The 15,155-nt window shown below is 36.1% G+C and overlaps 1 protein-coding gene across 10 annotated transcripts in view; it reads right to left on the bottom strand.

The window, feature by feature from the left end:
* Nucleotides 1-15,155, bottom strand: part of LOC138707964 (thioredoxin reductase 1, cytoplasmic-like) — a 479,245-nt gene that overhangs the window by 385,422 nt on the left and 78,668 nt on the right. For all 10 annotated transcript variants that reach the window (XR_011334488.1, XR_011334491.1, XR_011334487.1 and 7 more), the window contains one exon: nucleotides 7,715-7,926. Coding sequence is in view for 2 of the 10 variants with exons in the window: in XM_069838056.1 (XP_069694157.1) it covers nucleotides 7,715-7,926 (212 nt within the window). In the remaining 8 variants the exon portion in view is untranslated. The remainder of the gene's footprint in view (nucleotides 1-7,714; nucleotides 7,927-15,155) is intronic.

The raw sequence follows: 15,155 nt of genomic DNA on the forward strand, positions 1-15,155 counted from the left end.
CCACCAAGTGTCGTCGTTTTCTCCTGAGGGCTGGACGAAGGTGGTACTGCAGGAACCTGCAGTAGTAGTCCGCGTTTGCCGTCTGCCTTGGAAGTACAGCGTGGTGCAGTATTACCTCATCAATGTCATACGCCACAATGAACATCACCTTCACAGCACTTTGTGTAGGGCGCACTTTCTTCGGATGAGAAGAACCTGGATGCTTCCATTCATGTGATTGACGTTTCAAGTTTGGTCGGTTCATATGAGCGATCCCAGGTTTCGTCCATAGTGACGATTCGTCCAAGAAAGTTGTCATCTTTCCTTTGGTACCGGTCCAACAAGGCCTGTGCGACTGCATAGCGGTGCCATTGTTAAACCTCGGAAAATTCATGGGGTATCCAATGCCCTTTAATTTTGCGGTAGCCCAGAATGTCTTGCAGAATGTGGAGCACAGTTTTGTGACATAGTCCGACTTCCACTGCTAACTCACACACAGTCCATCGGCGATCAGCATCCAACAGGGAAGCAAGGAGTTGAACTGTGTTGTCCTCCACGCTGGGTTGTCCTGTACGGAGGTTGTCCTGAACAGCATCCCTGCCTTCCCGGAATGCTTTAACCCATCATGCCACTGTGCGATATGCCAACGCTGCATCGGCACATGCTTCACGCAGTCCCTGAAAACATTCTTGTGCACTACGACCTCGTATCACTTCAATTTCGATCCAGGAACGTTGCTCTAGTTTTGTAAACTTGGTCTTAGGATGCTCGCACTATCCCTATGAAAGTCAACGTTCTACACACTGCAGTAGACTGACAAGAGTACTGTCACCGCTAACAGTCCTTGTTCATGTCCACACAGCTGGCAGATCTCGAACGCACCATCGTCACATGACAGCAGTGTTGCCATAACTTTTTATCCAACCTATGTACCTACATTAAATGCACCCAAGTTGTACTATGCTCCACTGCCATTGAAGAGAAAGAAATACAATGGTGTGATGACTGTGGCACTTAAGTACATTCCTCACTGTATACATGAAATTGTACCATCACCTGTGAAGCAAAGATGGAGATTTTAGATCTAAAAGTGAGGCATCTTAGCACGAGATTTAAAGACTTTTAAGGAACATTATTTCTTGATTTTTTTGGTAAATGTGATTAGTTTTGATGTCCTTATCTTTTAAAATAATTTATATGAATGACAAATAAAATTACCATATATAAAGGCATTAATTTATTATATTACACTCATTCCATTCTTTAAAACAACTGAGTGCAAGAAATGGATAATTCCAGCACATATTTCTCCCTTTTTCTCATATTTCTGTATGAGCTACAAGCCAGAATATTGAAAGGAAAGTGCACATTCATTTATATTTTCACACTAAATTCAAATACTCTACGAAATGCAAAATTTAATGTAGTATAAAATTTTTTTCTAGTTTTTCTCAGAACTTCACTTCGGTTATTATCTAGTTCTTGCACTCATGTCTCCAATTGTTCATATACATCTGAAGTCTGATTAGTGTAATATGTAACTAACTGGCGATCTAAGCAATGGAGGGGGAAAGGAACTGACCACCCTATTACTTCCTGGCCTAGTTGCCTCATAAGTGGTGCCTTGTTGGTGTCACTTGTGGGTCAAGACCTGTCTTTGGACACTAAACAACAACGACAATGGATACAAAGAATTAATAAATCAAGGTGTTAGACATGAGTGTTTCATGACCCCTGCTCTGTTTTGTATTTATGTTGATGAAGCCATAGAGAAATGGGAAAATAATTTTATAAAATTCAAAATTCAAATTATGGTTCATTTAACGATGCTCGCAACTGCTGAGGTTACATCAGCGTCGCTGGTGTGCCAGAATTTTGTCTCACAGGAGTTTTTTTTATATGCCAGTAAATCTACTGACATGAGCCTGTCCTATTTATGCACACTTAAATGCCATCGACCTCGGCCGGGATCGAACTCGCAACCTCGAGCACAGAAGGCCAGCACTATACCGACTGTGCTACCAAGGTCGACCTAATTTTATAAATGAGATACATTTAGGTAATAATATCGTAAAGACAATTTCATCTGCTGAAGATCATGCAGCATTTGGAGTATCAGACGACAGTCCACAAATAAACACATACAATCTTCAAAAGATTATGGGTGACTATAATCCAAAAATGTCAACTACTGAAACTAAGGTTACAGCCTTTCTGGGGAATACTCCTATTAGATTCAAATTAGTTATTAATGATATATCAATTGAACAGGTTTGGAATTTTAACTATGTAGGCTTCAATATAACAGAAGACTGCAGTGAAGATACAGCTATTAAACTAAACAAATTTGTAAGGATAGATGGGACTATTATAAAATTTTTCAAACAAAAATGTACACAAATGAAATTAAAACAAAAAAAAAAGTACACAAATGAAATTCTATACAGTCTTAGCAACTTTGATGCTGATAAAAAGATGAAAGATGAATAGAAACTACAGAAATGAAATTTTTGAGAGCAGTAGCTAGTGCTACTCGTTTAGACACTAACAGAAATTCAGATATCTGCAAACAGCTAAACATATATAACTTAGAATAAATTATTATTATACGCCAAAAGCACAACTGGTTCCAGCATATTTTAAGAACGGACAATAATAGGCTTCCGAAAATAGTACTAAATTACAACCGCAAGAATACCGAGATATTGGACGACCTAGAACAAGATGGCAAGATGAATTCCCTTGAAGATGAAACAGACCAAAGGCCTGACCTGTAAGGCAGATGATGTTTTTAAGTCTGATTAGTGAAATATGTTACTAGTCAGCGATGTATGCAATGGAGGAGGAAAGGATCTGTTCAACCAACCCCATTATCTCTTGGCTTAGTTGCCTCATTGGTGACATGTGCTTTCAACCTGTCTTTGGACAGTGGACTAAACAAAACCAATAGGTAGTGAAATCTACTTCTGTGAGACAGTTTTAATTGCTGGGGATCATTGTGGTAATCACACAACACCTCCATTCTGATTGGATGATCGTTCACCTCTGCTGAGGCATGTGGTCGTGAGGCCAGCAGCTGGCCATGGCCCTTCATGAGATGTAAAGCCTCAGATTTAACCCTTCGTTAGGCGCATGGGGTACAAGTGTATCCCAGGCATTTCTGTCCTGTGATATCTTTTTTCTACATATCTCTGTGCATGTGCTGTTCCAGGTACCTTCCTGCTTATCTGTCTAGAACACATCTGTGCTACTACCAGATTTTAATTTGTCATTGTTACATGTAAAATTAAGATTTGTTGTTTAGTGAGCGCCAACAAACCACACAAACTTCAAAGTTACAACAATAGGCATGTGAGGTACAGACGTATCCTAGCAATTTTAGTTCTTCTGTAACTTTCTTTCTAAACATTTCTGCACTTGCACCATTTCAGGTATCTTCCCGCTAAACTGTCTACAAGGGATTTGTTCTACTTCCAGAGTTTAAACTGTCATACCACCACCATTACTAGTACACTGTATTACTAGTAAATTGTGGGATCTCGTTTTTTCACAAATGTCGTTGGCAAACAGAAGGGAAAAGTTAACCCAAAGAAAACTTCGAAATTTGAGGATGAAGAATCTTCTGCAGGTGATGAATCTGAGAATTCTTGTTTACTCGGTACCACAGAAGCACATACTCTTCTAAGTTATGTATGTTTTTCACTTATTACTGAATATTTCTACAACATTACTATTATTATTATTATTATTATTATTATTATTATTATTATTATTATTATTATTATTATTATTATTATTATTATTATTATAAAAGGAATATCACCATCATTACTAGTACACTGTATTACTAGTAAATTGTGGGAACTCGTTTTTTCACAAATGTCGTTGGCAAACAGAAGGGAAAAGTTAACCCTAAGAAAACTCCAGAATTTGAGGATGAAGAATCTTCTGCAGGTGATGAATCTGAGAATTCTTGTTTACTCGGTACCACAGAAGCACATACTCTTCTAAGTTATGTATGTTTTTCACTTATTACTGAATATTTCTACAACATTACTATTATTATTATTATTATTATTATTATTATTATTATAAAAGGAATATCACCATCATTACTAGTACACTGTATTACTAGTAAATTGTGGGAACTCGTTTTTTCACAAATGTCGTTGGCAAACAGAAGGGAAAAGTTAACCCTAAGAAAACTCCAGAATTTGAGGATGAAGAATCTTCTGCAGGTGATGAATCTGAGGGGAAGAAGGCCACGTTACAGTAACCAATCGTGAGACATATTCGGAGCAGGAATTGTCTGATGCAGAGGAATTAGGTGCTAATGTGGCGCATTTAAGAAGATATTTTGCAGGGAAGGATGAAAAAACGAAGTGGAGCAAAGAAAAGCCTAAAACAAACGTTCACATTCCTGCATATAACATAATAACTTATTCATCAGGTTCAAAATGTGAAATGTGCTCTGAAATATGGACTGGGTTATTTTACGACACTGTATCAACATCTTAGGTTATTTAGCATCTGAATGAAATGAAGGTGATAATGCCGGTGAAATGAGTCTGGGGTCCAGCACTGAAAGTTACCCAGCATTTGCTCATATTGGGTTGAGGGAAAACCCCAGAAAAAACCTCAACCAGGTAACTTTCCCCAACTGGGATTCAAACCCAGACCACCTGGTTTTGCGACCAGATGTGCTGACCATTACTCCACAGGTGTGGACGCTCTGAAATTTCAGATCTATTTTTTGACAACAATGTCGCCATAATAATTGTAAATTCAACCAACATTTACATTGAAAAATTCGTAAAGATTTCAACAGAGACAGGGAAAGAATGAAAATAAGCTGCATCCCAAAATTAGCTCTAGAATACAAACCTATAGGCAAGAGAGAATTTGGCTGACCACAACAAAGGTGACAAGCTCAGGAATACATCCAAGAGCTACAACAAAACATGTCTTACAAGACCTAAACTAAACCAAAGTAATGAAGAAGAAGATTATGATAATGATCTCTATAGAGTTTCAACTAATAATATTTCAGTGTTAATTTCAGTCTGAGTTTATTCACATACTAAGATTAAAATTAATATTAACGAACATTATAATGAATATCTATTAAACTAATTTTATGCAGCAGTAGCAACATAGAACACGTAGATAAACTAAAAATAATGTTCAGATATCAGATGAACCTTAAGAGAACTTAATAATTTGAATTTAAGTAGTGGGATACAACTGTACCCCACGAACCTAACCATGTCACAAAAAGGAATGCAACTAACGAAGGGTTAAGTAAGCATGGCAAAACTGAAATCTTTCACTGCATTCGGAAGAATGAGCAAAGGTCGAATAGTATACACTTATTTTATTTTGGCTGCTCAAATTCATTAATGCTACGAGTTCAATGACTCTAATGGGATATTTGGAAATTTCACTTATCCTTGGAATCCAGAAATATTTGTGGATGGGTGGCTCAGATTTTTCAAATGTTTCCTGGAAAACATCTAGACTATCTCTTTATATCTGAGAAGCCTGGTTTAATGAGTTATAGAAATATATTAATGGACAGGAAGAAATCATGCGAAATATGAAAAAACATGAATATTTTTACGAGATATTTACCAAAACATTATGAAATATGAATTTTTTTTTACATTAATTGCTTTCTACACCTCGTGAATCGTAAAAATTCTTGTTATCATATCATTAACAGGAATGTTTAAAATATCAAATTTCATGTATCTATTTTGTCCATCACTAGTTACGACCTCTCATTGTGAATCAACTCATATTACTGAACCAAATGTATTTTTTTTATTGGCCAACATCAAATGGACCCCTCAATGGTGCTCCCACATGGAGCAAGCATGCCACAGGGCCCCTCTCCATCTCAACACAAGATATCTTATGACAACAAACGAACTTCCACGTCATTGAAGGAATTTAAAGAGGATTCCACTTTAAGAAAATAGCATTAAACATATGGAGGCTGTTCCATTAACTATTTATAAGTATTTTTCTTGAGAACTGGGAATTAATTAGTTTCATTTAATTCATAGAACATAATTTCATTGAGAACTTGATCGATTTCGTGTGCTAAAATTGTGATACACCTCTAAAATTACCATATATTTAATTTACGAATAACGGGGTAACAGCTAAATTGATGGAATAGTCTTCCGCTCTCTTGCCAAAGATCTCCGCTGAAAAACATAACAGACAAGTAGGGGTGGTACAGTTAAGGCTAAGATTTCACACTGTTAAAACACGCTTATTTGAAGAAGTACACAAAATTTAACTGTCAGCAAAACAACAAAGGCATTATGTATGTATCTTAGGTTCTTGTCTGATTATAGTGTGAAGTTAATAATGGAAAAAGTGTGCTGTACATAATCCTAAATTTGTATTATAAGCACTTTCTAACATTTTTAATAACGAAAAACGTGTGCTGCACATAATATTAATTTTGTATTATAAGCACTCCGTAACATTTAATAATGGAAAAGTGTGCTATAAGCACTTCATAACATTTAATAATGGTAAACGTCCGCTGTACATAATCTTAAGTCTATATTATAAGCACTTCTTAACCCAATAAAATAAGTTTTATTATTATTATTATTATTATTATTATTATTATTATTATTCAAATACTTGGGATGTACTATAAGCAGGAACATGAGCTACTATCAGAAGTCAAAAGGAGAACAGCAATGGCAAAGGAAGCTTTCAATAGAAAAAGGACCTCTGGAGAAAGTACTAAGGAAGAGACTAGTGAAGTGCTTTGTGTGGAATGTAGCATTGTATGGGGCAGGAACATGGACATTATGACGAGTGAAGAGAAGTGAATAGAAGCATTTGAAATGTGGATATGGAGAAGGATGGAGCGTATGAAATGGACAGACAGAGTAAGAAAGAAAGCTGGTTGGAAGAAGTAGATGAAGGCAGAATAATGCTGAAACTGATCAGAAACAGGAAAAGGAATTGGCTGGGTCACTGGTTGAGAAGAAAGTGCCTTCTGAAGGATGCACTGGAAGGAATTGTGAACTGGAGAAGAGTTCGTGGCAAAAGAAGATATCAGATGATAAATGACATTAAGATATATGGATCATATATGGAGACAAAGAGGAAGGCAGAAAATAGGAAAGACTGGAGAATGGTGGGTTTGCAGTGAAATACTTGCCCTTGGGCAGAACATTATTATTATTATTATTATTATTATTATTATTATTATTATTATTATTATTATTATTTGTAATTGCAGTAACTTTTTAGGTCCCTAAAACTGTATTTTATTGTGTACTTTAGATCATTATGGAGCCTAGTTGAGGTGTCTAAATGTTGGTTAATGGCCTAAATATCCAAAGTCTAGTTATAATGTATATAAAATATAATCATGTTTTTGCAGGCATCATTGTGGCATTAACAGGTTTTTATCATTTCAACGGACTCTTGTCCGATAAACTTGCTTGAACGCTGTACAAATTAGGAAGAGAGTGAGACAGAGATACTATATCTCATTCGTTCTACTAACAGAGGCATCTTGCAGCAACAGTGTACTAGCCAAGACCCGTAAGACCAATGCTTTTTTCTTAAGGTGGAATACTCTATAAATGCAGAGCCATGGCTTTCACACAATATTAAATCTGTGTCATTTAGTCACTGAAACACACAGTTCTCATTATATTAAATTATATTAAATTTAGAGTTTGTGTTTTACAACCACCTTTGAAGCTGCAAGTCCTCCAGAGCCACCACCAATAATTATGAGATCATAATTGTACTGGACACCCGCCAGTAATTCATTAAGTCTGCCATTAGCATGGGCTTGGAAAGTTGCATCGCAACCTCCAATATGATTTCCATTGACAAAAACATTTGGCACAGTTTTCTGTTTCGTCTTTTCAAATAGATACTGCTGTATTTCTTGACCTTCCCCTGTAAAGTTAAAACAAAAAATACTGTATACACACACACACACACACAGATATATATATTAGGAACAATTTCTACATGTAACTTCAGGTATTTCAACTGTAAAAGATTACCATATTGGACACTTTACAGAAATTTTTGTCTACAAATGACAAATGTTCATCAAGAGGCAATCAGTAGAAATTAATATAATTTGATTTTATTATATCATAAGAATCATACAAAATATATAAAGTAATTTCAATTGTTTAAAATCATAAAAAATGTATTTATTTATTTTTACTGAAAAGTTAAGAATTACAACATTTTTATTTTGTTTATACATCTGAAATACACCATGATTCAAAAAGGACGACAGAAAAGTAAAGACCTGATAAATGGTCATTATTGAAAATAATGAAGGCGACAGGTCTCAAGTAAATATTTTTTTATGCTAGTTCATGTCATTGCCACCAAAGGCTACACAAGATGATATTGAAGAAAGTGAAAACATTCTGTGTCATGAAATTCGCATGAACAGGGACTATTGGACAGTATAGTGAAATTTTAGAACTAAATGTGGTAACAATGCACCACTTAGAAACTGCACTGTGTGTTCGATGGGGGCAATTCGAAACTAGTGGCTCTTTATGTCCTGGGAAAGTTCTGGGTTGTCCAGACTTCGGAACAGACAGTAAGCAGAATGTGAGCCATGTATGAAAGCAGTCCTAGCAATTTAACAAGGATGAATTGGTCGGTCACAGCATTATTATCGGTTAGTCACTAAACATTTTGTGAGTGAAAAATATTCAAATCCTCGAAAATGGAATAATTTACTGTATATTTCAACGAGTCTTTGTCATTCTAGTCGACATCAAACTAAGTTGCTGCATCAAGCAAACAATAGAGGGAATAGCACCACAGAGACACAGCACATATTTGTCCATGAGAGTAGGGTTGGTGACTTACTGCTGCTAAGATGGAGACATTGACAGTAGTTACCAGGCAATCCTGCATAAGAGAGTGAGACAGACTGTAGCAGTTGCTTGTTGTCCCACAAGTGTGCTGTGCTTTTTGTTTCGGTTTCATTACTCTAACTGCTGTCTCCTAGCAAGATTATTCATGTCTTAAAGGTAGTGTCTCACACTTGTACCACAGTCTACTATATACAGTCGCGAAGCTTGAGGTGTTTTTTTGCAAATCTCGCGATAAAGCGCTCCAAGCGGTTAGCAACTAGAAACAATACACTGTCCACGGTCGACTTTGGATTTAGAGTGGACTGAGTCGCATTTCCATCGAGTGCTAGGTCGTTGCGTATTTCACATTGATGCTCGTGAAGAAAAATCCTAACATCTATTTCTTATTTTACTTATAGATGCAAAAAGTGGTTAATAAACAGCAGGAGGGAAGATCTAATGACAAAGAATGAAGCATATCTTAATAATAATAATATAAAGTTTTGCTCTCTTCATTTCGAAAACACACAATTTATGAATGAAAACAAAAATTAATTAATCTGGAATGCAGTTCAAACTTTATTTGATGTTTCAAATAAACCTGTTCTGTTATTACCTGCAGCTGAGAAACAAAAGCTTTGCACTAATTCTACGTCTGTATCAGCTGATTCCTTGAATAATTGTACATTTTCAGACAACTTAGGCCTACTTTCTTTTTCAAAGGATATGTTTTTAATTATAGCTATTAATTTTGTTGTTATTTTTATTTGTTACTTTACTAGAGACGTAGAAAAAGTAATCTGTTACAATAAAATTTATTGATCACGTTTTATTTCCAATTCTGGTGTGATTATTATTGCTTAACCTCATCCCACTTTGTTAACTACTACAAGTACCGGTACACGTAAGTTACTCCCATTAATTCATAGTTCCATTATTATTGTTATTATATTATTGTTGTAAAGGGAAATGCGAATTGATATTTATTGGTTTCATAGTTCATTATCGCTATAATCTTGAATGAGTGAAGCGATTATAGTAAATTTCAGTTCGTTTTGCACAAACAAAAATAATATTAACCTATTTCTTGCAGGTATCTTCGAGTTTATGGTGGAATTTAATATACTTCATTAAAGTAATAAATGAACTTTATCCATTTAAAATTTCAATAATGGAAGGAAGGTGCTAATTTTTCCAAAAGAACACGACAATGAAAGTGTAACATATTTTGTCATCTGCTAGGAGAGATCTGTGATGATGAGGCGATAGTAGCGATCCTAGTGGTGGGCAACTACCCATGTTTGCATTTTTACTACATATTGAGCTTCGCGACTGTATATAGTAGACTGTGCTTGTACTATACCTTGTAACATTTTTAACAGGGACTGTTGTTATTATAAGAAATGAGTTTTTCTACAAAGAGTAAGATTTCACATTTTCATGGAGAGTGGGAGCATGATTACTTTTTCCTTATGATAAAAGACAAATGATGTTGCCTTATTTGTAACACCTCAGTTTCAATGCTAAATAACCTAGTAGTTGATATAGCGTCGTTAAATAACCAACTAAAAACCTCAGTGAAAATACCTGAAAGAGTGAATTTAGAATAGCAAATACCAGTTGGACTTTCCACCCAATAGTGAGGTTAGAAAACACAAGTTATCAGCACAACAGAACCTTTTCATAAACCCAGCTTTATAATCGAAAGCACGACTATTGCATCATTCAAAGTAAGCCACATTCTTGCAAAGAAATGTAAACCATTTAGTGATGGTGAATTTATTAAGGACACTTTTCTAGGTATATCACATGTACTTCTTCAAAGTTTAAAAAAAAATAATGAGATTAGAGCCACTTTTCAAGACCTACAATTATCACGAAATATTGTGATGTGGCGAGTTGAAAAAGTGGATGTAAATGTGAGCCAGCAATTGGAAGCAGACATATCGATGGCTGAGAACCATACTGTTCTAAGTCCAACTTTTTATAAGAAAGAAATCTGTGTTTCAGTGTGTTCCAGTTCTTCTCAGCATATATGAATCGAACAAAATTATAAATATTCCTCTCCATAAGGTTGCTATGAAGCTATTCCAAATTGTTTCATGAAGCTTTGAATGTCAGGAGCTTAAAATTGCTCTTCTGAAAAAAAATAACAGTAAAATGGACTTGGAACAGTCTGGTTCTGGGCCATCGATATGTAAGGCCTTTTCTCTCCAGCTTGATCAATCCACAGATATTAGTGATACTGCTCAAACTATTTTAAGGATTTTAGTGATTTTATCTCAAAAGAAGAAATGCTCTATATGATTTCTCTGAAAGAGAAAACTATAGGCCTGAACATATTCAACACTTTCAAAAAGTGAAAGGTTTCATAGCATTATACCAGAAAGATGATGACATTCCAGAGTTTTTTAGTTATCATTCATCAGCAGGTACTGACCAGACCACCAAGCGTTTAAACACAGTGTGTGTGATGGACATAACCTTGAAAATTGTAAATTCCATCTGAGTATAGTCTCTTCAAAGGCTCCTCTTCAAGACTGGGTGGAAAAAAAAAAAAATACAGATTTATTATTACTTAGAGATATAAAGTGCCTCTGCCAGAGTAAGTTTCTCCAAAGATTCCGTGATTTATTGAGTGTGATTAAAACATTATTTGGAGGAAAGAAGAGATGTCTACCAAGAGTTAGAGGATGTGGTGTGGCTATGTGACTTAGCATTTCTGACAGATTTCACTGGCAAACTAAGTTCCCTGAATCCGTAATTTCAAGGTAGACAGAAGATGTTGAGCTGACATGAGTGGCTTGATTTCTGCCTATCAAAACCAGTTTGAAGTGACGATTACTGACCTTCAACAAAACAATTTCGATCACTTTCCAAAGCTGGAAAATCACAAGCAAAGTATTATAATTTTAAATTTGAAACTGAGAAATTTGTTCCTGAAATTGGTAAAGTTATTCAGGACTTTGAATCTAGATTCAGTGACTTAAAAAATTTGAAGATGTTATCCAATATCTTTCTTTCCCATTCAGACAAGACTTAAACAAAAAGAACATTGCACGGAAAGTCAGTATAATCTTCTCCATGGATAATGCATCTCTTGAAAATGGAATAATAATTCTGTGTGTGGTCTGTACTTAAAGGCCCAGTCATAAGAAGAAGAATTTTGAAAATATGTTTCTCGAGACAATATAACAATATTAGAAAATGCAATGAAATGCTGCATTCTTGCTTTGGATAAACACATTTGTATAAATCTGCATTTTCATACTTGAAACTAATGAAGACAAAATATTCCTCTAGCTTAACGGTTCTGCATTTGGAAAGTTCCTTGAGATTGGCCCTCTCACAATATATGCCTGATTTTGAAAGCTTGGTAGATGACATGAAACCACAATCTTCTCATTAACATGGTGGATTATCTTAAAATATTGTGTCATTTGTAGATCTCAATCAGTATTTTGTTATGAGTTGTAAAATGCACGAATAAATATACAGTCAACTTCGGTTATAGTGAACCTCTGCGGACCAGCATATTTTGTTCACTAAAACCAAAGAGTATGTTTTTATACTTTTGACATTGCTATACATACAGTAGGCCCTATTAATGTCCACTTGGGACAGACCACGTTCAATATCAATAATAACGTTCGCTTTATCTTCCAACTTAAACACTTTACACGTCGACATTCTGAATGTTCACAGTTCGAAACTTGAATCTAATCTGACCATACAGGTAGTAGGCACTGACCGATTTCGCACCTCTTCCTACTAGAAGTATGCTACTATGTATTCGGCCTTGGAATTTCCCTGGGTTCACTTTTACAAAGATATGGGAGGAAGGGTTGAGGACCATTATACTATAATCCTTCTCGTATTTGCACTTTGGTCATCACTCTATTCCCTTTTACAAAAGCAAACACTTCCTCTTCCTATTCTTCTAATAACCTCTTTTAAAGGAGTCAGAACTAATCCTTCCTTTAACTCTCGCTGTGTACACTATTCTCTTTAACATGTTTCAAGCTGTCCAGGAAGCTGAACAAATTCTTTGTCTTTCAATGCACATAGCAAGTAGAAGGTTTGAGATTTTGTTCTGAACATATTCTTGGAAGCTTATAGGGGAAAGGGCTTCCTAAATTCCATTTTGACCATTTTAAAATTACATTTTCTTCGGGAAATTCTAGTTTTAGGTTCACTATAACCGAAGTGAGGGTTCACTATAAACGGAAATATTAATGTACTTTATAATGTATGCGGGTCGGGACCAATGATTTAGGTTCACTATAGCGAAATGTTCACTATAACCGAGTTCACTATAACCAGAGTTGACTGTATTGTATGTAAATGTTTGCATTTGTGGTACTGAGAAGGGGTGTTATTAGATGTGGTAACTTGTGGCTGGTCTTAATGGTGAAAGGTAGATCACAACACAAAATAAGTTGGCCAGGCCTGGCATTCTTAAGGAAGCGTATGTATTTTAAGCCATACAAATTACAATTTCTGCAGCAGCTGTAAACCAGAGGACAGGCCAAAATGGAGTGACTTCTGCAATCACCAGATCTAACACCCTGCAACTTCTTTCTATGGGGATAATCCAAGGACTTCGTATATGTCACCATATGTCACCATGTCACAGGATCCAAACATCCTGAGGCGACACATCATAGAACCATGAAGCCAATATCCGTGGGCATGCTGAAAAGAGTCTGGACAGAACCAGAGCATCATCTCAACATCTGTCATCTCACCAATGGGGCTCACATCAAGCATTTGTAGTGCAGAAGTAAAACTCTGACAGATAATGAGTTTTTTCATGTTAATATATTTGCATTAGATTCATTCAGTTACAAATAAATCAGCTTTATTTTTACACCATCCTTTTTGATGACCTGGTATATTTTAAAGATGAATACAAATTACATAGGTTGTAGATGGTAATGTTTTTTTCTTTAATTAAAATCAAAGTACATACTGACAAATATTAATTGCACAAACGTGGTCAAAGCAATACAGGAAAGTATGCTGAAAATGGAGACACTGTATTCATCTTTTCGACAATGTGTAAATTAATGTCTCTAAGTAAAACTCTAAGTGGGATCTAATTAATGATCGCAACATTGACACCATTTTCTAATATACAGTACATATACAATGATTAACCTTTTCCATTGCAAGTTACATATTCACATCCATTTTAAAAATGCTTATTCTTGATGAGTTATTTTCCCACAAGTGGACGTGTAACTCTGCCATGAAATTTTTCATTGCCAATTGTAACAGGTTTCCTCCTCAGAGGATACCACCTTAAAGTAACACTGTTCATGTGAGTGGGAGGTTTGCGTGCTCCAATGAGACTGAGTGTGATGCCAGCCATAGCTTGCTATTGGCAGGGACTCCCAAGCTGGATAGGTCAGTTGAGGTGCCAGACGAAGTGTGTCCTACAACGTCCTGTCTGCCTTATCCTACCCTATCACCTCCCAATCCTATACCCAAGCCAAGGTGTAAGATATCATGCTGAGGGCTGAATGTCACTGTGGTACTTAAATATTCAGTGTTGCGAACAATCCTCTTAGGGTACAGGCCGAACCCCTATGTACTTAGACCTTCTGCTTCCATAGGGGCTCTGAAGGTAGTGACTTCAGTTCCTCCATTCTCATGGGAACAACATTTACCCAGAGAATAAAACAACTAGAGCACTTCCTAACAGGGAACTCTAGAGAAGAGCATGGGGAGGAATCTGAAAACAGGTCAACTCACATTGCAGAGGCTCACTTAAAGGAACTTGAGAATCCAGAACGGTTCCTAATGGGGGACTTTAGAAAAGAGCATGGTGAGGAATCTGGGAACGGGTCAACTCACATTGCAGGGGCTCAGTTAAGGAAACCTAAGAATCCAGAGTGCTCTCTAACTTGAGACTCTGAGAGGGAGAACAAAAAATATGACTCTATCATGTCAAAAACCTCACAAGAGGAACCAGAACATAGCAGAAGTGGAGAAGATTTGATGGGAACTCTAGCCGAAAATGTGGGCATCCTGAAGCTTAAAAAGAAATAGCAGCTTTTCTGTGAAGCAGGTCAGGCAATATTTACTCTAATGGGACTTAGCAAAGAAAAGCAGAAGAGTAATTAGAGAGGCTTGCGCATGGAAGGTAAAATCCTTGATATTTATTGTCAGCAGGCTAATCTCCAAGACAGTACTGCTGCATCCAAGGTTCTTACCTAGAAGTTGTTGTCTGGAGGGAAACATATCACCCTAAAGGTACGGTCACACGTCGCTACTTTTGCTGCGCAACTTTTG

Source organism: Periplaneta americana, chromosome 10 (assembly GCF_040183065.1).
Source record: "Periplaneta americana isolate PAMFEO1 chromosome 10, P.americana_PAMFEO1_priV1, whole genome shotgun sequence".
Classification (NCBI taxonomy): domain Eukaryota; kingdom Metazoa; phylum Arthropoda; class Insecta; order Blattodea; family Blattidae; genus Periplaneta; species Periplaneta americana.